Consider the following 21,728-nt stretch of genomic DNA (forward strand, 5'->3'; position numbering starts at 1 on the left):
GATTCCTGATGATTTTCAATGATTCCTGATGATTTTCAATGATTCCTGATGATTTTCAATGATTCCTGATGATTTTCAATGATTCCTGATGATTTCTAATGATTCCTGATGATTTCTAATGATTCCTGATGATTTCTAATGATTCCTGATGATTCTTTCTTTAATAATTTATAATTTTTAATGACTTTTTGTGATTTTTAATTATTTTTAAAACTATTTTTAAACGATTTTTTAATGAAATTTTATTTTTTTAATAATTTTTTTTTAACTTTTTTTTTTTTTCCCCTCCCCCCCTTTTTTTTCCAGGCAAACCTGAAGGCTCTGGTTCCACCCCAGTCATAAATTATGGGAGAGTGATAGCTGGACAAAAATCCTCCTATTCTGTGGGGGATTTCATCACCATCGAGTGTTACACGGGGTACACCTTGCAGGGGGAGCCTCGGATTCAGTACACTGGAGACAACCAGTGGGTGCCAGCAGTGCCCAGCTGCCAGCTCAGTAAGTGCAGGATGCAAAAACTCCCACCAGGATGAAAATACACCCTTTTGGTAATCAGGAGAAATAGTTTAGTGAAGTTTCCATCTTTATTTTGATGTGGGAAATAGAGGTTTTGTTATTGGGCAGGGGGAGAAACTCCCATCAGCTTCCAGATGTTTTAGCTTCCTTAGCTCTCAGTCCTTTGGTATTAAGGAGAAATAGTTTAGTGAAGTTTCTTTCTTTATTTTGATGTGGAAAATAGGGGTTTTGTTATTGGCCCAGAGGAAAAACTCCCATCAGCTTCCAGCAGTTTTAGCTTCCTTAGCTCTCAGTCCTTTGGTATTAAGGAGAAATAGTTTAGTGAATTTTCCTTCTTTATTTTGATTTGGGAAATAGAGGTTTTGTTATTGGGCAGGGGGAGAAACTCCCATCAGCTTCCAGATGTTTTAGCTTCCTTAGCTCTCAGTCCTTTGGTAATCAGGAGAAATAGTTTAGTGCAGCTTCCTTCTTTATTTTGATGTAGAAAATAGGGGTTTTGTTATTGGGCAGGAGGAAAACTCACATCATCCTCCAGCAGTTTTAGCTTCCTTAGCTCTCAGTCCTTTGGTATTAAGGAGAAATAGTTTAGTGAATTTTCCTTCTTTATTTTGATGTGGAAAATAGGGGTTTTGTTATTGGGCAGGAGGAAGAATTCCCATCAGCTTCCAGATGTTTTAACTTCCTTAGCTCTCAGTCCTTTGGTATTAAGGAGAAATAGTTTAGTGAATTTTCCTTCTTTATTTTGATGTGGGAAATAGGGTTTTTTGTTATTGGGCAGGAGGAAAACTCACATCAGCCTCCAGATGTTTTAGCTTCCTTAGCTCTCAGTCCTTTGGTAATCAGGAGAAATAGTTTAGTGCAGCTTCTTTCTTTATTTTGATGTGGGAAATAGGGTTTTGTTATTTCAACTTCCTTCGCTCTCAAAGCTAATCTTAAAAGTGCAGAATTTAATATATAACATAGTCCAGGCTTTTGGGGATAAAAGTATCATAAAGGACATTCCACCCCTTCAATCTGTGAACACCTGCCTAAAATTTATCAGTTATATTCAATAAACAAGTATTTTAAAACAATAAAACTATTAAATTAACAAAAAGAAAAAAAATAGTCACTAATTTCCACCCCTAGACTTTTTATCATCACTTCTATATAAACTTAAGGCAATCATGCTTTGCTCTTAATTAATCTTTTATCTCACAGCTTCAGTTCAAAAACCGGGCAGAAACACCATTTTATATTTAAATATTATTTCAAATATTATAATATTTAAATATTTGTTAAAATATTAATTAAAATGCTAATATTCTAAGTTAAATGTGTTTTATTATTTAAATTAATCTGCTTCAAGGATTGTGTTGCTAAAAGTACTTAAAATAGGTCTGTGAATATTTTTTATAATAATGTTTGAGTAAGAAGCACCTGTGTTCCTCTTGTGATACTGATTCCTTCTGTTTTTAGGTGGATATATTATAGCCATCATCTGTGGTAAGTATTTTCTAAAACCTTAAAAAAAATACAATACAAATTATTTTTTTATGTGAAAATCCATGCTGCATGATTCAAAAAAAGATTGTTTAGCTATTGCAGTTTAATTTAGTGTGAAATGTGTATTTTCTCATGTGGTAAGGCCACATTTCAGAGGGAGTTTGCAGCAACTTGGCCACTTTGATAAATTTCAGGGCTTTTTTTAAATGACTTTAAATTAAATTTAAATTGAATTTTTTTTTAAATTACTGGGGGTGTGAGTAAATAACTCTGCCAGCAAACAGAAGTGTTCAGTCCATCCTCTGTCCTTACTTTTGTTATCCAGATTTGTATAAACTTGGAAAATGCAGTCTCAGGGCCTTTCATTCCTGGTTTTTGTGTTTCTGAGCTGGTGAGCTTTTGCCATCTTGGTGGTCACTGCTTCTGAGCTGAGCTGAATTGCAGAGTTTTGAGTAAAGAATCAATTTAAATGTAAATTAAATATTTACATGGCTCATTCCATAAATAAATTGGGCTGTGGGGTTTTTTTTGGGGGGGAGTGGAGGTGGGATAGACCTGTAGGTGAAAACAAGGCTATTTCTGCAAAGTTTTTTGATGGTTTTTTTGTGGGCTGGAGATGATCTTTATCACTCTAAGGCTTTTTTTTTAATTTATTTTAATTCTTCCCGAAGTGATTGTGGTAGTTGTGGCTCTCCTGGCTGCCTTCTGGATCTACAAGAAATTCTTCTCACAAAATGGGTGAGTAAAACTTCCTTTTTTATCAACACTGCAGATTTCCAAACGACTGAGCCAAAGCTGTGCTGATGTTTGAAGTTTCTTGAGCTTCTTGTGCCCTTTCTTTTTCAAATGTCTGGTTTTGTGTGAGCTCCTCCCAGCAGCTGACGGAAGCTAAATCCAAATTCCACTTTGGTTTTGGTTCTGCTGTTCAGCTAAGCTGCTAATTAACACTTGCACTAATTTCAGGGGAGGAAAAACCCCATTCTTAAGCAGTGTCCACTTGCCAAGGAAGGTTTTTTTTTTGTCCATCTGTTTCAATCATGTCAGTTTATCTCCTAAAGCCAGGGGAGTCTTGATTGTGTGGGCTTGTGCTGCCAGAAGGTTTTCAGGTTTTTCTTCTCCTCCTGCAGCCCCAGTGTTGGTGTCCCTGTGCTAAAGATTTGCAAAATCAACTGTAAAATATTAGATTTGTGGGCAAGCAATTAGTGTTCAGCTTTTAATGAGACATGTAGGGTGTTTTAAACTTTATCTTCAGAACAACTGGGGTTTATGTGTGTTTTTTCATGGAGGGGCAGGAGATTTAAATTCCTCTTTGTGCATTGATGTTTGCTGTGATATCTGATTTTATCTTCTGGAAAAAAAAAAAACTTTTTGTCAGAGAAATTTTTTGTAAAATGCAAAACAGTCCAGAGCAGCTTAGGTGGTGCACACAGAATGTCAGGATAAGCATCTCATCAAAACAACATTGTCCTTTTCCAGAATATTTTGGGATTTATCTGCAGTACAAAACAAAGGAAAGGATGCTTTAAATGAAGCAAACCAGAGGGAATATTCCTGTGGTTCATATTTGTAATGGATACAGACAGGAGCTGGGAGAGGTGGTTTATATCCAGTCAGGTTTTGCCTTAATGTCTTTTAAAAGGCAATGCAGTATCAAGCCAAGGCCAGAGCGTGCTGCTGAGCAATTTGGTGCTTTTGAGCCACTGCTTTTATCCTGCACTTGGATATTCTGCAGCCTGGATGGGGCAGAGAGGAGCTCCTGGCACTTCAGGGCAGCCCTTGCTGCCTTCATCCGTGGAGAGACTTCTCAGGGTGTAGAGAGCAGGAGGGATCTAAAGCAGCACCATCAAAAATTAATGACTGTGACATTCCTGAATGTCTGACAGCTTGAAAAGCTTTATTGTGCCCAGTGCTTCCCTTCATCTTCCTCTCTGTGAACATCTGACTGTTTCTTCTCTGAAAACCCTGATCTAACCTCCTCTTATTAAGGCCTCCCTCTCCCTGTTTAGCATTCTGAGTTCTGATGCAGCTGAGCCTTTGTGAGCTGTTGTGCTTCCATCCCCTGCTCCTCTCTGGTTTGTAGCCTCCAAAATGACAGCAAATCTTTCCTTGGCCTCTGTGTTTTGTGTTTAAATTGCACTTGGACAGGATTTTCAATCAGCCCTTTCTCCCCCTCTGCTGTTCAGCTCGTACACAGTTGATGAGAGTTGCAAGGAAACTTGTATTTTAAAAGCTAATGTCCCAGCTGAGATGGAAGGAACTGCACAAATGAATTAAAGAAAAGGTATAATTTTCCACTTTGTTTGGACTTTTTGCAATGCAGCTTAAGTGTCTTTTTTTTTATTGTGGCTTGCTTGGAATTTCAGGAGTGTGGAATCCATCTAGCTGGGAACCTTGGCTTCCTGTAGGAAAGAATATCCTAACCTTTCATTCATTTGGGGAAAACAGGATATAATATATAAAGAACTTTGATTTAGCAGTGTCAGTGAGAGGTTGCAGTGATTGTAAATCACACTTCTTGGTGTTGTGTTTGAAGAACAAGTAGCATAATGCCTACAATACTCAGCACCCATCCCAGTGGTGCGTTACTTTTCTTAATTAATAGTTTAATTTCCTATTATTAGAAGCTGGAAACCTTTAAAAACCTTTAAAAACCTTTAAAGCTGGGCACTAAAACTCTAAAGGTAATTGTGCATCCCTTCAGAGAAAACCAGATCACATCTCTCACAAATACAGATTCATCTGCAATTTTGCTTTCTAAAAGAGAAGAATGAAGGGCTTAACAACATCTTTTGAAACCTTCTTGTGAAAAGGTGATTTCCTTTTCAGATTCAGAGTTTGTTTACCCTGAAAAGGATCAAAATACAGTTGCTTGTGTTCAGCTGATGTCCTCTCCTGTATTTTAACCAGATGCTCAGTCTGGTGAGGTGCCTGATGAGTGTTGGGGTTCCTCCTGCACTTGTGTGGGGTCAAATGAGCTCTTCCAAAGCCTGGCTCTTCAAAGCTTGTTTGAACAGAACACTTTGCAGACAGGACAGCTCAGTTTGACTGTTCCTTGCCACTATTTTTTTGCTGCTATCTCAGCAGAGCTGGAACTACAAATATCTTTTAAACCAGCATCTTTTTTTTTTGTTGCTTTTCTCCATTGCACACATTCTGAGGAGGTGATGGGTTCTCTTATCCCAGCTTCATGCAAAGGTCTTTTCATGTGCATAGTCTTGATTTTATTGACTTGTAAAGTGAGTTTTCAGTGTTTTTGGTGAGTTTTTATATGAAGATGTATCTTGGTGTTTATTCCAAAATAATGTATAGATTAAGGAATATCATCTTCACTCTGAAGAAAAATGTTTCTAATTCAGATAGGATCTGGTTTCTAGGTTAATTTTGCTTGGATTTGGAGGGAAAAAAGGAATCAGGAGATAGACTAGAACAGAATTCTTCATTCCAGTCTTACCTTTATGCATGATAAAAGAAATTACTGGTCTGGTGTGTCAAACCACTGGTAATTCTGGAGGTTTTCTTGTGGAATGTGGAACTCCTTAGAGACTTGGAGAGTGAGGTTTGGTATGGGGTGGGTTTTTTGTTAAAGCTAAACAGGACATAGATAAGAATGTCATTGTGAATTTTAATTCATGTGTGTTTAAGTGTTGCAAGGTTGCTGTTAGTGGACTGCAGAATGGAAATCCACACAAATATTTCATCTCTGGTTAGAAAATAAGTGCTGAGCAACACACTGTAATTAAAATGAATTTCAGGGTGCTGCAGGAGTCCTGTAGCTGTTCTGGTGTTCGTTTTTTGGTAATATCAGTCATCACTTGAAATGATCCCTTTGGATCAAAGGCTCTGCTGCTCCTTGGGTCATTCCTGACACTTCAGTGGCTGAATGAAGCTAAAACCTCCTCAGCCCAGCCTTGGTAAAGAGAGGCTGAGGAGCGACCCAGTTTGTGGCTTCACCTGTGGCTTTAATGATAAAACTAAGGATGTGCTTTCAGTGTAAATGTGAAACCTCTTGCATTGCAAAACCTCTGATTTGACTTGTTTTTTTGTTTGTAGGAAACGTGACAGCACTCCCAGTTCTGCCGAATATAAGATGTGTAACCCATGACTGACTTTTTTTGGGGGGGTTGGAGGGATTTTGTGGTGGAATATCCCTGTCAGAGCTGGAAAATGATGATTGCCCTTGCACTGAGTTGCTGTCCATGAGTTCCTTGTGCTGTGTCTTGCCCTGCTGATGAACTGGAGGAGGAGATGCTTGATAGGATAAAAAGTGTGTGTGCTTGTAGATAACCACAGACAGATCCTGCTTTGCCCTCGTTGTCCCTCTGTGAGCTGGGGAAAGGCAATAGCTGCAGCATGCCAGAGTCTGGGGGAATGCTGCAATTTCACTGCCCAGCCCTGCTGCCTTCAGTGCTGCCCCTTGCCTTACAGAAAATGTCCAATATTCTCCTTTCTGCAGAGCTCTGCTCCCTCAAACCCGGTTGTCCTTCCCCAGTTGAGGTGGTGTAAATGGTTCTGTTGTTTTTCTGAAATGTGCTGTTGCTCCTTCCCTGAAGGATCTGGTGCCCTTGTAGGCCGTGTCTTTTTATCATGATTAAGATCTTATATACTCTACCTCTTTGTCTGCCAAAGCTGGTTGCTGTGTATATAATGAATTAAAGTGTGCCTTGAAATCAGAGTTTTATAGCTTTTCCTTTGCTTTAAAGAAGGAAAAAAGCCATATATATATATATTTATATATATTTGATTCTTTGCTATAATCCCCCAAAGACTGCAGTGGATTTGTTGGAACTGAAAGCTGAAGGATTCTGTAGCAAAGGCATCCCCTGCCTGTTGACAGGAGGTCCTGAATGAAAGGAACTGCTGAGAGCTCAGTGGTGGCTGTGTCTTGCCATGAGCACAGTGGAAGTTCCTTGGGGTGTTTGATTTTAGTGAGCCTTGATGTCAGTTCTGGGGATCTTCTGTTGCTTCCAAGGATAGAAACAGGTGCTGTGTGATCCACCTTCCTTGCTTTTTTTTTTACTTGAAGTCACATATTGCACATTTCTAACCTCTGCTGCGGACTGGGATGTTAAATCAAGCTCTGGAAAGCTGGATTTAGCATCAGATTCCTGTTTGGAAGCAGGAGCTTTTCCCTGTGGCTCATTTTCCATGTTAAAGGCGAACCAGACCAGTTCAGCTGTGTGAGTGCTGGTAGATGTGGTGGTCTCTTGTTTTGCTGTTTGTTCATCAAATGTTTTTGTCCAGATTCTGACTCCAGGAGCTCCCACCACGGTGTTTATCATTAGCAGAGACCCACTGCTACTTCTAATTCCTCAGCAAACCCTAAATCATGACTAGAACAGGTCTTTAGCTTCATGAATCTCACTATCAGCATTCAGGCAGCTTCTGATTTTCACAGAAAACCCAAACAGCCTCACTTCAGATGCCTGAGGCTGCATTCAAACTGCTCTGGCTTGTCTGTGGCTGCTTGGCACTGCTCTCCCTGTCATCAACAGATCGTTGGAGTGGCACAGAACTGTTGAGGGCTTTTTGGGACAATCCCAGCAGTCTCATTGTTAGAGTTGATAATAGGCTGTGCTTGTTAGAAAGGGGCTTTGGCTCTGCAGGAGGATTTGCTGTTGGTGGCCTGGCTGATGTCTCAGTTTGAGAGGTGTTTGCAAACACTGGGATGTGTGACTGGGGCTGAGTGGTCAGGAGCTCAGCTTGCTTTGTGTGGCATCTGCAATGTGCTGAAATACACTGGAATGTACTTTGTTGGGAACTGAAATCACTGTAAAAAGCGGCCTTTTTTTACTCTTCTTTCTGGATGTAAAGATTAGCCATGACATGTAATATTCCAAATAAAAACGTTAAATTATTTAGCAGTAAGTGTTTGTCTTTCATTCATCATTGTGCTGAGCAGCTCTTTTCCCATTGCTGTCCAGGTGATTTTTCATATCCCAAACATCAGGTGGAAATTGAAGTTTGCAGTGGAGTTCCCCAGTGGTAGTGTAGGGGATGGGTTTTAATTTGCTGAGCACCTTTTGGGGTTTCCTTTTAGCATTGCAGAGAATTTCCCCAAAATTTTGACTCCTGAAAAAATTGGTTGATGGAGAAGAGGAAGTTTATCTTGGGGCTGCTCTGTGGAACACTTGAAGCAAAGGCCAGAGGATGTTTTGTCCCTTTTGTCCAGTGTGTGACAAATGCAGTCCTTAGGGAATACAGCTCTGGGGGGTTTAGGGGACCTGTGAAAGGGAGTGGATTTAGGAATTGTGTGAGTTTCACACTCAAAATGTACTGGATTTCCATGTGTGGAGTCTGCCTGATAGACCCCCCTTTCAGGGGATGGACTAGAAAAAAAAATCACTTTATTTCACGTGTTTCTTTTCCAGTTTGTGGTTGTGATACTCCAAATGAGTTGGTGTGGAAATGATACCAGACAACTTTAAACTGTGGAGTTTGGGTTTGCAGTGAGCATTGCTGGGATAAGCAAAGTTTCCAGAGGAAAGTGTCCCTGCCCCTGGGCATGGCATGGGATGGTCTTTAAGGTCCCTTCCCACCCAAACCATTCTGGGATTCTGCTCTCTGATTCTACAAATCTGACTTAAACACCACAAATTAATTTGGCCTAATTGTCATGAGTCCTGTGCTGTTTTTCTAAAACTCAGTGCTGCGTGAATTATTTCATTCTGGAGTCTGGAAATGATAATTAAAGAGGTGTGAACTCTGTGCTGAGGGAAAGGCTGCATGGATAAAAATGTGGTGTTGCCATCTGCTGGTAACAGGGGCAATGGGAGTAACAAAACAGGTCCAGAGTTACCTGGTTTAAGGTTAAATAATGTGAAGTGACAGTGCTTGGTGGGTTCTTGATGTCACACTTAAAATCAATATAAATTAAACCCTGCCCATGGCAGGGGTTGGAACTGGATGATTTTAAGGTCCCTTGCAAGCCAAACCATTCTGATTCTCTGAATCTAAATATTTCTGAGGGTGGTGAGAGTGGAGCTGGGGGCTGAAATGAAGAGACTTGCAGCACTTGGGTGTTGTCCAGCAGGGAATCAAGTGATCTCTCTACCTGAGACAGAGCCCAGGAGCACAGAGCACACAATTTTATTTAAAAGGAAAAAATAAAGTATCTGTGTAAAGAACAGGTCAAGGCAAGCAAACAGCCCATGGAGTAGGAGTGCTCAGAAGTTTGGGTGGCTGTGGTGTCACACCCAGGCCCTGGCCTTGCTTGAGTTGAAGAAGCTGAGTTGTGTTTGAGGAGATGCTGCTCTGTGTCTGGAAGCATCCCATCCTCACTTGAAGGGACTGTCCTCCTTTTGTGCAGGATGCTCGGCCTGTGGGGGGAGTTCAGGTCAGGGAACAGCAAAGCAGTGATGTGTGAGAGGCCAGGCCATGCTCTGGATGGTGTTTGAGAGGCCCTCTTGTGTTCTGGATGGTGTTTGGGAGGTCAGGTCACACTCTGGATGTTGTTTGGGAGGCCGGGTCATGCTCTGGATGGTGTTTGAGAGGCCCTCTTGTGTTCTGGATGGTGTTTGGGAGGTCAGGTCACGCTCTGGATGGTGTTTGAGAGGCCAGGTCACACTCTGGATGGTGTTTTGGAGGCCAGGCCATGCTCTGGATGGTGTTTGAGAGGCCCTCTTGTGTTCTGGATGGTGTTTGGGAGGTCAGGTCACACTCTGGATGGTGTTTGGGAGGCCAGCTCATGCTCTGGATGGTTTTTGGGAGGCCCTCTCGTGCTCTGGATGTTTGTTTGTGACTTGGGGGGTGAGGGAAGGAAGTTTCCCATTACTGTTGCTTTTCCCCCTACATCATAACCGATTTCAAATGGTGCTAGACAAAAACTGAGACTCTGAACACCAAGAGAAATCGGTCAGCCTGTGTAAGAGATGTTTTCCTGGCTCAGAGAAGGATCCTCTTGTAGATGACAGCTATGCATTCTTTAGAGGTGACTACTCAGTGCTCTGGTCAAACCTTCATCCACAGCAGGATTGGCTTTTCCATGTCTGGGAACACGCTGGACATCAGGGAGGGCAAAAAAAGAGTTCAGCTTCAGTTTTAGTGGTTGGGATGCAGGGCTGGAGAAGTGAAATATTGCTAGGAGGCACCAGCAGCAAGCTGGAAAGCGATTCTACAAAAAGGAGTGGGTTCTGTGTGTGCTGGAAAAAGGTTCTGGAGAAAGGAGTGGGTTCTGTGTGTGCTGGAAAAAGGTTCTGGAGAAAGGAGTGGGTTCTGTGTGAGCTGGAAAAAGATTCTGGAGAAAGGAGTGGGTTCTGTGTGTGCTGTGAGGCATCTTGATGATGCCCATGGCAGGGGCTTGGTACAGGATGATCTTTAAGGTCCTTTCCATCCCAGTCTGGATTCTGGGATTGCTGGAGGCACGTCTGTGTTTGACTGCTGAGCTGAAATTGTTGGAGGGAATTCCTGTTTGCAGAGCTATGGAGTGAGAATCCTGTGGTGATGGAGTCCCCGAGCAGAGAGTGGAAATCCTTTTGCTCTGAGGCAAGAAATGAAGTGTTGGTCGTGGTTTTTGGGTGCCTGTCAAGGTACAAGAGGTAGCACGTTGGTTTTCATGCAACTTGTGGATCAGTTTAGTCTGGACAGGTTGAACTCATATCCACTGTTTATTGGGCAGAAATACCCGAGCAGGAGGCTGTGCTGCTGTGGCCCTGGCTTGGGAGGGTGCATACAGTGCTTGGAGAAGTCTCTAGAAATCAGATGATGTTACAAAGTGGATGGCTGGCAAAACAAAACAAAAAACAAAACAAAAAAAGACCTTTGGGAAAGGGGCTGCTTTGAGGAGCAGAGGATGTTGCTGAAGTGAGCAGGTGCTTGGTCTCCTCCCACGCTGTAATTCTTGCTCCTAGAACACTGATTTCAAATGGTGCTAGATACAAAGTGGGAAAATCTAAGCCACCATGTGAAACCAGCTTCCAGAGGAAGACACATCTTGTGCATGGCTGCAGGAGAAAATCCTTCATCTCCACTGTACCTAGAGAAAAATTCATTTATTTAGTTTTATTAGACAGCAAGACAGTTACCTTGGGCTTAGCTACTTTATAGATAATGCTTTTTTTTGTGGCTGGTGTAGGAGAAATGAAATTTATGTGGTGAGGAAAGCCCCCAGCCTGGCAGTGAGTGTTGTTTCCTGCCCTAGCCAGGTGGAATGCACTCAAGTTCTTCCCAGCAAGTGATGATTAAGGTTTTATTTCTTGCTAGTGCAGAGCATGATGCTGATGGGGTGAGTGTGGGAAGTTTGTGTGGTACAGGAAGACTTTTTTTCCATTTCACTGCAGATGAAACCAGGCTATGAACCTCATTCTGTCCAAGACACAGAGAGTTCTGGCTTTGTGTCACTCACTGATCAGAGAGCACAGGACACATCAGCTGCTTTTTTGTGACAGGGAAAGGAAATGTGAGTGTCCTGATGGAACTTCCTCTATCAGCAATCCCTGGGCTTTAAATGAGCCAGGACTCGCAGATTTTTGTGAGACAACTTTTAAATTCTGCAGGCAGGATGAAAACAAATTGGATTGCAAGTCCTTTGAGTGTGGGTCAGAACAGAAAGGTTGATAAATTGAGGTGTAAGCGGTTCAGTGGAAGTTGTCGAGGAAGGGGAGTGTGAAAATGAGCGGCTGATGGTTCCTGGAACTGCAGCAGGGCTGAGCAGTGCACTTAACCTGGGAGCAGAGGGAGTGGAGGGGGTGTTGAGAAACCTCTGAACTGCTCCACACATGCATAATTCAGGAGCTATCAACCCTTGGATAAGTGTCTGACCTGTGCTGGAGCAGAGGCCGATGTGAAATGGAACAAAGCACAACTGGAGGCAGCGCTTTCACTTATGGATGGCCTGGCTTTTTGGCAACCCTGTGTATTCCTGTTGTAACCACATCCAAAACCCTGCTCCAGCTCCTCCATCCTAATGCACACTCCCAGGCAGCAGAGGGAAGGCTCAGAGACAAGAGCTCGTCCTTCCAAGAAAGAGGGGTGGAGGAAAGGGGAATAACTGGACTAGATTCCTGTGTCTGGATATTTACTGTCGTTTCTAAATCCATTATCTGGGGCAACAGGGTGAAAGACGAGTGGAAAGCAGGTTCCCTCCCCAGTGCCTGCCGTGCTGGCACAGTTATTGTGAGGCACCCTCTATTACCAGGTGAGAATTACTCCTGAAAAGCTGCACCAAGAGTTGCTGCTGAGGAGAGGCAGGTGCAGCACAGATCCCAGAACCTGAGAAACAGGCTCACAGTGAGCTTTGCTCTGCTTTCTCCTTGCCTCAAGTAGGAGGCATTACACAAAAATCTTCATTAGGGCTTTGAAAAACAGTTGGAGGAAATGACACTTGATTTTCTTCTGCTGAAAATGGGAACTTGTGTTCAAAGTATGAGACTCAGAAGGGCTGAACACCTCTGCACATCTTCCCCTCTGCAAAGGAGACCAGCCTTTCCAGAAATATCATGCAGCAGATGAAGACCAATGGCTCATTTATTATTTATAGTTTTGATAAAACCGGGTTTCACTCCAGCATAATTAAGATGCTGCTGCCCCTCCTCCAGGCTACCTGGAGTTTGTCCTGTTGCCTTCACAAGCTCCCCAGAAGGTGTCAGCCCTTCTTGGCAGGGTGCAGGGTTTGGGAAGGGTGCATCTGTCTGTGCTCTCCTTTCCAAGGCTCCCAGTGTGTCTGGGCAGGAGGGAGGAGCAGTTCAGGATGCTGAGATCCACAAAGCAGGAGCACAGGATGGTTTGGGTTGGAAGGGACCTTAAAGCTCAGCCCTGCCATGGGCAGGGACATCTCCTGCTGTCCCAGGCTGCTCCAGCAGCCACAGCTTCCCTGGGAATTCCATCCCAGCCCCTCCCCACCCTCACAGGGAAGGAAAGGAGGCAGTGCTGGTCTCAAACATTTGCTGTGTGGAGACCAGCAAATGCTGTCACCCGTCCTCAGCCTTGTCACAGTGGTCTGGAGTTCCCAATAAAGAGCAGCAGGGAAAGTAGAGTGTCATTCTGTGGTTTTCCTCCTTTTCAGATGTTTTAGTGGCAGTGCTGTTCTGTAGCTTCTTCCAGAGGAGCAACTCAAAGCCTTTCATGGACTTCACACTGCTTTATACATTCCATAGGAGACAAAGACAAAAAGGGAATCCCTGGCTTCCCCGAGAAAGGGAATTTCCTCTTTACCCTGAGACTTTCAGTCTGCAGGAGCAAGGCAAGCCTGGATGCCACAGACCTGGTTTTTCACAACCTACACCTTCTGTACAGAAAGGCTTTTACAGAAAGCCAAACAGATCTCAGTGTGCATCATGAATGTTTTCCTCCATGAAAGGATGTGAAGGTTGTGGTTCATCAGGCTCTGGTCTCCCCTGGAGAAAATAATCCCTGTTTTACATGCTGAAAATCTGAGCTTGCTGCATCATCCTCCCAGTGAAGGAATGAATCAGCCCAGGGCCAGGTGCAGGACAAGGGGTGTGACAGTACAAGTGGTGACCTGTAAGGGGAATGGAAATGAGTGAACTTCTAAGGTTTCACAAAAAGCCTCCTCGGCGTGGGGAGCCTGTAACTGCATCTCTTTGTTGTGCAGGTCTGGTGCTGCGTGGGTCAGCTGTGGACAAATGTGCTCTGGCTTGCACTGGGAGCCAGTCTGGAGCCCTTGGTGTGTCAGCCATGCAGGGTGGGGGCTGCACTGCTTAGGAAAATTGATATTTGTGCCTAGGAGATGGCTCTGGACATGCCACTGGCAGCAAAAACAGGTACTTCCTTCACGAGTTTAAAGCATAAGGGAGATTTTTGTTTTTTTTCCTTTATTAAGACCACAATAAAAACTCCACATTACAATCCTGAATTGAACACAGCCTGTTCCTTCAGTCCTACTCTGGCAGCCTTACAGCTGCAGCACAAATGGAGTTAAAAGCCAGACACTCTGTGTCTGAAACCCCCCAAAACCCCAAGGCAGGCTGAACACTGGGACAGGATGGGGGTGAAAGCCTGTGGAGCTTTGTGTGCCATTGAACTGTGAGCAATGGGACAGTCAGGCTTGATTTGAGTCACTGATTTCAATTCCTGTTGGGGGGATTCTGTCAGAGCACTCTGCAGTGTCTGTTTTTATCATGGTGACCATTGGAGGTGTGCTCAGATATTCCTGCTGTGGTTCCCCTGTCTGTGATCCCCCTCTGCTCGGCTGAAATTGCTGTCACTTGCCTGGAGTCACCCAGTTTTCCTCCACCTTTGCTCCCAGGAGAGTTCCTGGGCCAAGCCCCAGCCTGTTTGTGGGGCACAGGAACTGCTGAAGCCCTGCATCCTATGGGGGGCTCCAGATTTCACAGGGAACAGTGGGGTGAAGCTGGGCAAACTCCCAGAGAGGAAGAAAAGCTCTGCATTTACGTGGCTGAGGTCAGGGAAGGGCAGTAGGAACAAAAACTCCTCAGATTTAGCGAGCAGCACATTGCAAAACTCGCTCCACTCGAACAAATGATCCACCTAAGCAGCTGCAACCTGAAAGGCCATTTTCTGTTCCTAACTCCTGTACCTAAGCATCCCTTTAGAATGTAAAGTACTGATTGCAGGGCTGGAAAGCTCTCACAGGGAGATGATTGTTGTGATTTGTACAGTCAGTTCAGGAACACGGTGTTCCCCCAACACCACCGCTCCAGCTCCTCCAGGTAATGGCAAGGGAAGCCATATTTTCCTTTTGTGTCATTCAAGAGACAAAAGAAATGTCCTGAGCCAGGGAGGAGCATGAGGAAACAAACCCAGCCAGATGTTCACTGAAGTATAACCTGCCTTTAAACCAGACAAACCAACAAAGCTTGGGTTTAGCACTACCTGCAGTACAAGGATCTGGCAAAACAGGCTGGAAAAAAGCACTGACCAGGCACTCCTGGCTGGCTCCCCCAAGCACATGAGCTGCTGGTCTGTCCCCATTCCCAGGATTTCCATATTCCCATCCCTGGAACACCACTGTGTGTCCAAGAAGTTTGGGAAGCCTTTAAGCTGAGTTCCCAAATGCAAACCCAGTGGCTGCTGTCGGACTCCTGAGCACCCTGTTTGTGGGGAGAGCTGGAGAGATGAGCTTCCCTCAGAAATAGCTCTTCCTTGGAAAGCTGGAGGGCTGAATCACAGTGTGTTGGCTCGGTTCTCAGCAGACGAGCCATCACATCTGCCTCCCTGCAGGCGAGGAGGTGGCACTGGCACGGGGATTGGCAGCCAGGCTCTGTCCCTTTGGGAGAGCAGGGAATGATGATGATGATGATGATGATGATGATGGTGATGATGAGGGGGAAGGTGAGCAGGGTCAGGCTGCCCAGGGCTGGGGGCTCTGGCTCTGCTCTCCCTGTGGCCACAGATCATGCCCCAAGCTTTGGGGACTGAATAAGTTCTTTTGCTCAGAGGCATTAACCACTGAGCTGAGCCAGCCAGAGCCAGTCCAGAGCATTTCCATGGCTGGGCTTGTCCTGAGACAGCTGAAAATACCGGTGAGATGGGCAAATAGGAACACCAGGGGAAAATGGGGAAACCTGGGAGGGCACAAGGCAGCTCCTGAGCTGAGCTATCTGAAACTGAAAGCACCTGAGAGACAGCCCTGGCTTGACAGGCCCTGGGGAGCCTGCAGAGTCCACCTGATAGCTACAGAAATGCAAATATTCACAGAGGTTTTCTTCCTAGAGCAGAGTGTGAGTCCTTAAATACACATTCCTAGCAGTCCAGAGGAAGTCTTGGGGGAAAAGGGGATGAGGGAACTAGTGGAAAGTTTTTGGAGCCAGCAAGGAAACAAATGATGGATTTTAAAATTATTTCAGAGACACGGGATTCTTTTGGAGCTGCAGGTTTGGGCTCAGTGCCCCCACTGCTGCAGTAATGTTAATTCTCAAGCCTCCCCTCCAGGTTCAGGCATGGGCACAGTTGCAAGAGAAGTAGATTGGGAGTTCCTGAACCAACTGGTTGCTGACCATGAGTCAGGGGAATGACCTTGCAGCAGGCGGCTCGCGGTGCCGCTCTCGGAGCCGAGCCAGGATAAACGGCACTGGCATCTCTGAGTGCTGGTGGAACCATTTTGTGACATTCCAGCTTGGCCTTTTCCACTGCTGCCTTTGCACCGAAATTGTTTGGGTGGGTGGGAATGGGATAGAGTATTCCCCTTTTTTCCTCACAGCCTGGGCTTGGGACTGTCTGTAAACAGAGATAAAGAGGCTGTGGACAACTCCTATCTCTTGCCTTCATCCTCGTCCATTAAAATCAGCATTACAGATATTTAACCAAATTAAATCTTACTCTCCCCCCCAGCCATACCCATATTAAACTGTAAGAAAACACCATGATAAAGTTTTAAAAATCCTAAGCAGCAGCACTGAATTTTCTGGATAGGTCTGGGAGAGATTTGTCGGAGGAGAGAGGGTAGAACACTTGGCATTTTGACGTTTTAATGAATGTTCCCAAATAAGAAAAGAAAAACATTTGCTTGTAGACTTTAAGCTTCTCACAGCACCAGAAAGCTCCTGAAGCTCCTGACACAGAGCCCAATGCTGTATTTGTATAACATGGAAATGAACAGCAGCAGCAGTGCTGCAGGCTCCGAGCCTGCTCTGCGAGCAGCAAAATGGCCAGGGGTGCTGGGGCTCATCCCAATTCCTTCATCATTTGGGGAGGTCACTGGGTGGATCTGACACCCCTGACCCTCCAGGTGCGGTTCAAACTCCTAATATCAACGTGAAATGAATGTTTCTAACCATATTCAAGCTTGTGCCCCCATCAGCTCCACTCCCTAAAGCACCGACAGGAACCAACAGCAAAATTCGTCTGCGTCACAGATGTAACATGACCATCGGCAAAACAAGTGCAGGGGGAGATCACGGCTGTCTCGTCCCTCACAGAGCCTTCCTTCTCCAGCAGACAACAAGAGGTAATGCTTTCAAATTTATATTATGGGCATGTGAAATCCTACCCTTCCTTCCCCGAGTGCCACGGTGCCCGGAACGCCCGAGAAAACTGCGCGTGTTTTGTCGGCGTGGTAGCGAACGCTGCGTCACGATGCTGCACCAAGGCCGAGGCAGAGCAAACCCCACTCCCCAGAGCAGGGAAACCCAGATACAGGAAAATGAATCAGCTCACACGGTGTCACACACACACAAGTGGCAGAAGGAGGGAGAAATCACAGCTTTCCCCAGTCCTTTTGCTGCACCGTGCAGGAAACGAGCCCGGAGCAGTTACCCAGGTACAGCTCACAGTGAGAGTGGCACCCCTGTGCACACAAGCACTGCTGTCCTACAGAAATATGCCATGTCCCCTTCTTAGCCTTGTTTCCTGCCAGTCCTGCAGATTTACCTGCTGCCAGTAACCTCAATTCCTGAGTAATGAGATTTACAGCTGAAGTTTAACATTGAAATAACTCCTCTTTTATCCGTCTCCTTCCCCTCCCTGCGTTTGGGCGCAGTTAAACCATGGCTGTGGCCAAAACATGGTGGCAAAAGGAATTAAACCAAATCCATGCTGAACACACTCAGCAGCCAGTGGCACCTCCTTGAAAGCCACGAAACAGCACTAGCTTTACAAAATAAGGGCTTTTCCACCCCACAGCTGTGGTGGGGAAAACTGCAAAGAGCTGTCCACGCAACCAGCGCTGGGGAAAACAGACACAACCCACCCATCATCCACACAACCCAGCACCGTGCCTTAGTCCTGGCTGTACAAACCCCCCTCCACAGCTGCCTGGGACTGTTCTCATGTGTGTGTGTGTGTGTATTTATGCCTGTCTGTCTGGCTGCAGGGACCACCGTCGTCGCTGCTGTTCCCGTTGTTCCCCTGCTCTGCGGATCTGGCGCTGCGGGAGGCGAGGATGCTCCGAGGGAGCCAGCCACAGCCAGCGGAGGCTCAGTGAGTCAGGAGGGGTTGTGATGACTGCAGTAAGAGGCTGAAATTCCCTATGGAATCTGGCAGCAAAGGAGGGGAAGGAGGAGAGATGGAGATGGGAAAGAGGGAAAGAAAGTGGGGAGTGGCACGTACAGTCTGTTGGGTTCTTCCCTGCACCGCACTGCCGGTGGAAATGGCGGCCCTGCGCAAAGGACGGAGTCGTGAAAAATCCGCAGCGCCCGCGGCCTTCGCGACCAAAGCACCGAAATTCCGTCCAGGGTGTGAATCCAGCCCTTCCCTCTCTCCCTGTCTCTCCCTGTCCCTGTTCCCTCTCCCTGCAGAGACCAGGCTGCAGCCCAGGCGATGGGGACGGCGGCCACGCGGTGCCCGAGCCGGTGCTGAGCCCAGCGGTTGTTGCTAAACAACCAGCCCTGACTCTGGAGATGTCAGCCAGCGAGTAACAGAGATTAAACACTCCTGCTAGCACATCCTGAAACTTGGGTAAGCCTCAGAACGATGACAGGCTATGGAATAATGGTCCCTGTTGTATGAGAAAGCAAAGTTACCACTCCACTGCATAATCGGGAGACTTCCTCGGCCAGAAGGACCAAGCTCAAGGCTGGCTGTGTCCTCAGCACTTCCCGGCAGAGCTGCCATCTTCATTGCTGGTCGCTTTAAGAAGAGAGGTGAAAAAATAGTATAGTGAATGGTTAAGAGGGAAAAGTGTTCTCCACTTCCCCATCCTCTCTCTGGAGCTCTGCCCTCAGTCTCCCGTTTATCCTTAACCAGTCCTTCCCAGTCCTTCTGTCCGTGCTTTCTAACGCTGTTGCTGCTTTGCAAACCTTTACAGACCCATCACCGAGGGCAGTCTCCATCTCTCTGCGAGGTTACAGAGCCCGTGGCAAACTCACACTTGTGCCAACAAAAGCTGAGTTTGGGTAAGAGTCGTTTTCATTTCTTTAACTGTTCCCACGACACAATTTCCAGGTGCAGTCCCTGCCCCAAGCAGCTCACAGTGCTGCCAACACTCCAGCACCTCACAAGGGAGGAGGAAGCGAGGAGAAAAGCCCCGAAGGCCTGTGCTGTCCCCTGCACCGAGAGCTGCAGCTCTGACACGTCATCGTCACGACTGGACGGCGGAACAAGACCCCCCGTGAGCACCCATGGGCCAGGGGCTGCACCCAGCACAGGCAGCAGGGACCAGCTCCTGTCCTGCCCGAGGGACACCTGGCACCCCGGGATCCCAGGTGGGCACGGAGCGAGCAGCGGGCAGGGAATGGAGTGGGAAGGGAGCAGGGAGCAGGCAGGGAATGGGCAGGGAGCAGGGAAACAGGGAACAGATAAGGAGCAGGCAGGGAATAAAGTGGGAAGGGAGCAGGGAACAGGCTGGGGAATGGGCAGGGAGAACTTGGGGAACAGGCAGGGAGCAGGCAGAGACGGGCAGGGAGCAGGGAAACACACAGGGAACAGACAAGGAGCAGGCAGGGAATGGGCAGCAGTGGGCAGAGGGCAGCTTGGTGCTGGCAGTGCCCTATGGACACTCCGGCTGACACCCCCAGGGAATAGGGAGCAGGCAGGGAATAGAGAGCAGGCAGGGAACAGGGAGCAGGCAGGGAATAGGGAGCAGGCAGGGAATAGGGAACAGGGAGCAGGCAGGGAACAGGGAGCAGGCAGTGGCAGTGGCAGTGGCAGTATCAGGGGCAGGAGAAGGGGCAGTGGCAGTGTCATGGGCAGTAGCAGCAGCAAGGCCAGCCCCGGTCACACAGTCACAGCTGACACCTGAGAGCAGGGAGCAGTGTCAGGGGCAGAAGGGGCAGTGTCCCTGTCAGGGGCAGGAGAAGGTGCAGTGTCCCTGTCACTATCACCGGCAGTGTCCCTGTCCCTGTCACCAGCAGTGTCACGGGCAGTGTCCCTGTCCCGGGCAGTGTCACTGTCACTATCACGGGCAGTGTCAGGAGCAGGAGAAGGGGCAGTGTCCCTGTCAGGGGCAGTGTCCCTGTCCCAGGCACTGTCACGGGCCGTGTCAGGAGCAGAAGGGGCAGTGTCCCTGTCAGGGGCAGTGTCATGGGCAGTGTCAGGAGCGGGAGAAGGGGCAGTGTCCCTGTCAGGGGCAGTGTCAGGAGCAGTGTCCCTGTCAGGGGCAGTGTCCCTGTCCCAGGCAGTGTCACGGGCAGTGGCAGGAGCAGGGGCAGTGTCCCTGTCAGGAGCAGTGTCCCTGTCAGGGGCAGTGTCCCTGTCCCTATCCCTGTCAGTGTCGGGGCAGTGTCCCTGTCAGGAGCAGTGTCGGGCAGTGTCCCTGTCCCTGTCAGTGCCAGGCCAGCCCCCTGACACCGTGTCACGGCCAATGGGCTCTGGCGCTCCACCTGCCATCCCCAGCACGCCCAATGGCGGCGCGGCCCCGGCGCTGCGCCCTCCCCGGCCAATGGGAGCCGGCGCTGGCTCTCGTTAATGATGCAGCAGTCCAGGGAAGACTATCACATGTGAGCTGGCCGCCTGCCAGCATGGAGACACCGAGAGAGCAAGGTAAACAACTTTCCAACGCCAAAATGATGACATTTAATCCCTAAATGCTCGCTTCCCGGCTCGACTCATCTTTAACCCCTTTCAGCTGGCGTGGAAGCGTCTGGAAGGCACTCGTCTACCTGTCCCCAGTGCTTTTAAAAACTGGACGACGTGCCCTGCAATGATCACTGCGTCACCGTTTGCCACTTTGCGAACTACGCAGTGACAGAGCTGCGAGCTCCGGATCTCGGGGCGCCCGTTAACCCCTGCACCGACCCCTGGCTGGCGTGCCAGCCCCCGGGGACACGGGGGGGGATAAAAAGCTCAGACAAACCGGGAAAACAGCAGTCTTTGCAAAGTTGTCATCTCTCTCCCACGACTACAACCCTCCTCTGCAGTACAGCAATGCCGGCAGGAGTGACATTAGTACAACCTGTGCCGTCGCTCCATTGAGAAAACAGCTCTGACGCAGAACAGAGCAATCCTGCCCAGCCAAAATAATCATAAAGGCACTTTGGGATCCCAACTCAGGGACGCCGGGGGAAAGGGACGCCCTGCAGATAATCGGAATCCGCGGCCGCAGCTCCAGCCCCATCCTGATCAAAGGGTACGTACGTGAGGGAGACGAACCGGACCGAGGAGCCGTGCCCGTGCACCGTCTGCGCAGTCCTCAGCCCTCCGCTCGCTCTGGAGCGCCGCAGAACAGAAGCTTCCAGAAATTTCCTTCCCGTTAACCCTTTCGGTGTCTGCCCACTCTCCCTCCCCGTGGGATTAAGCGCGCAGGGTCTCCGGCATCGTCAATGGGCGAAGCCTCCTACGCCGAGCGAGCCCGAGTACGGGGTACAAATGGCAGTGGATGGTGGCAGGAGCCCAGTCCGTGGTGTTGGTGCCCCTTCTCTTCCTGGAGCCCTCTCTGCCTCTCTTGCTGCCTGTCTCCCCTCTTGCTGCAGCAGGGCTGTTGCTGGTAGACCTATCGACGGAGCTTGCTCTCTCACTCTCTCGCTGAGCTCTGTGACGCAGCTCTAAATTCTCCAGCCTGCTCCTTGTGTTATAAGAGCGGAACTGCAGCTTTCCAGGGAGCCCGTGCCAGCGGTGCCAGGGCCAGGCAGACCGGAGGGAACGTCACTCCTGGACTCTGCACCTTTTTTTGGCAATTATTCTGTTCCTCACCTCTGTTTCTGCGCTTCCTCCCCGGCTCTCAGCCTTGCATCTCCTTCTCTGCTTCTGAGTCATACTTACCAGGTTAACTCTTTTAGGATTGCTAGTCAGCAGTACAAATCTCCAGCGATAGCAGCTGAAACCACAGCCAACTTTTTTGGTGTTTTCTGCTTTAAAAAAGCCAAAGCAAATCTTGCTGGCTCTAAAAAACAAAAACACGTGCACACGCACACACGTTGCAGTAGAGAGTTAGTGCT

The 21,728-nt window shown here is 47.5% G+C and overlaps 1 protein-coding gene and 2 long non-coding RNA genes across 3 annotated transcripts in view; 2 read left to right on the plus strand and 1 right to left on the minus strand.

Moving 5' to 3' along the window:
- The window catches only part of CD46 (CD46 molecule), a 12,341-nt gene extending 4,475 nt beyond the window's left edge, over positions 1 to 7,866 (plus strand). The window contains exons 8-11 of the mRNA XM_033519957.1: positions 307 to 498; positions 1,975 to 2,001; positions 2,673 to 2,739; positions 6,052 to 7,866. Coding sequence (XP_033375848.1) covers positions 307 to 498; positions 1,975 to 2,001; positions 2,673 to 2,739; positions 6,052 to 6,103 — 338 coding nt within the window. The 3' untranslated portion in view covers positions 6,104 to 7,866. The remainder of the gene's footprint in view (positions 1 to 306; positions 499 to 1,974; positions 2,002 to 2,672; positions 2,740 to 6,051) is intronic.
- Positions 7,867 to 8,399: 533 nt separating this feature from the next.
- On the plus strand, positions 8,400 to 10,755 carry LOC117245542. Its single transcript, XR_004500298.1, has 2 exons — positions 8,400 to 10,190; positions 10,232 to 10,755. It is a non-coding gene; the product is annotated as an uncharacterized LOC117245542 (long non-coding RNA).
- Positions 10,586 to 21,043, minus strand: LOC117245543. The gene is made up of 3 exons (XR_004500300.1): positions 20,929 to 21,043; positions 18,378 to 18,483; positions 10,586 to 10,972 (listed from the first exon to the last, which is right to left on the minus strand). It is a non-coding gene; the product is annotated as an uncharacterized LOC117245543 (long non-coding RNA).
- Between the last annotated feature and the right edge of the window lie 685 nt (positions 21,044 to 21,728).

The sequence above is a fragment of the Parus major genome, chromosome 26, assembly GCF_001522545.3.
Source record: "Parus major isolate Abel chromosome 26, Parus_major1.1, whole genome shotgun sequence".
Lineage (NCBI taxonomy): Eukaryota > Metazoa > Chordata > Aves > Passeriformes > Paridae > Parus > Parus major.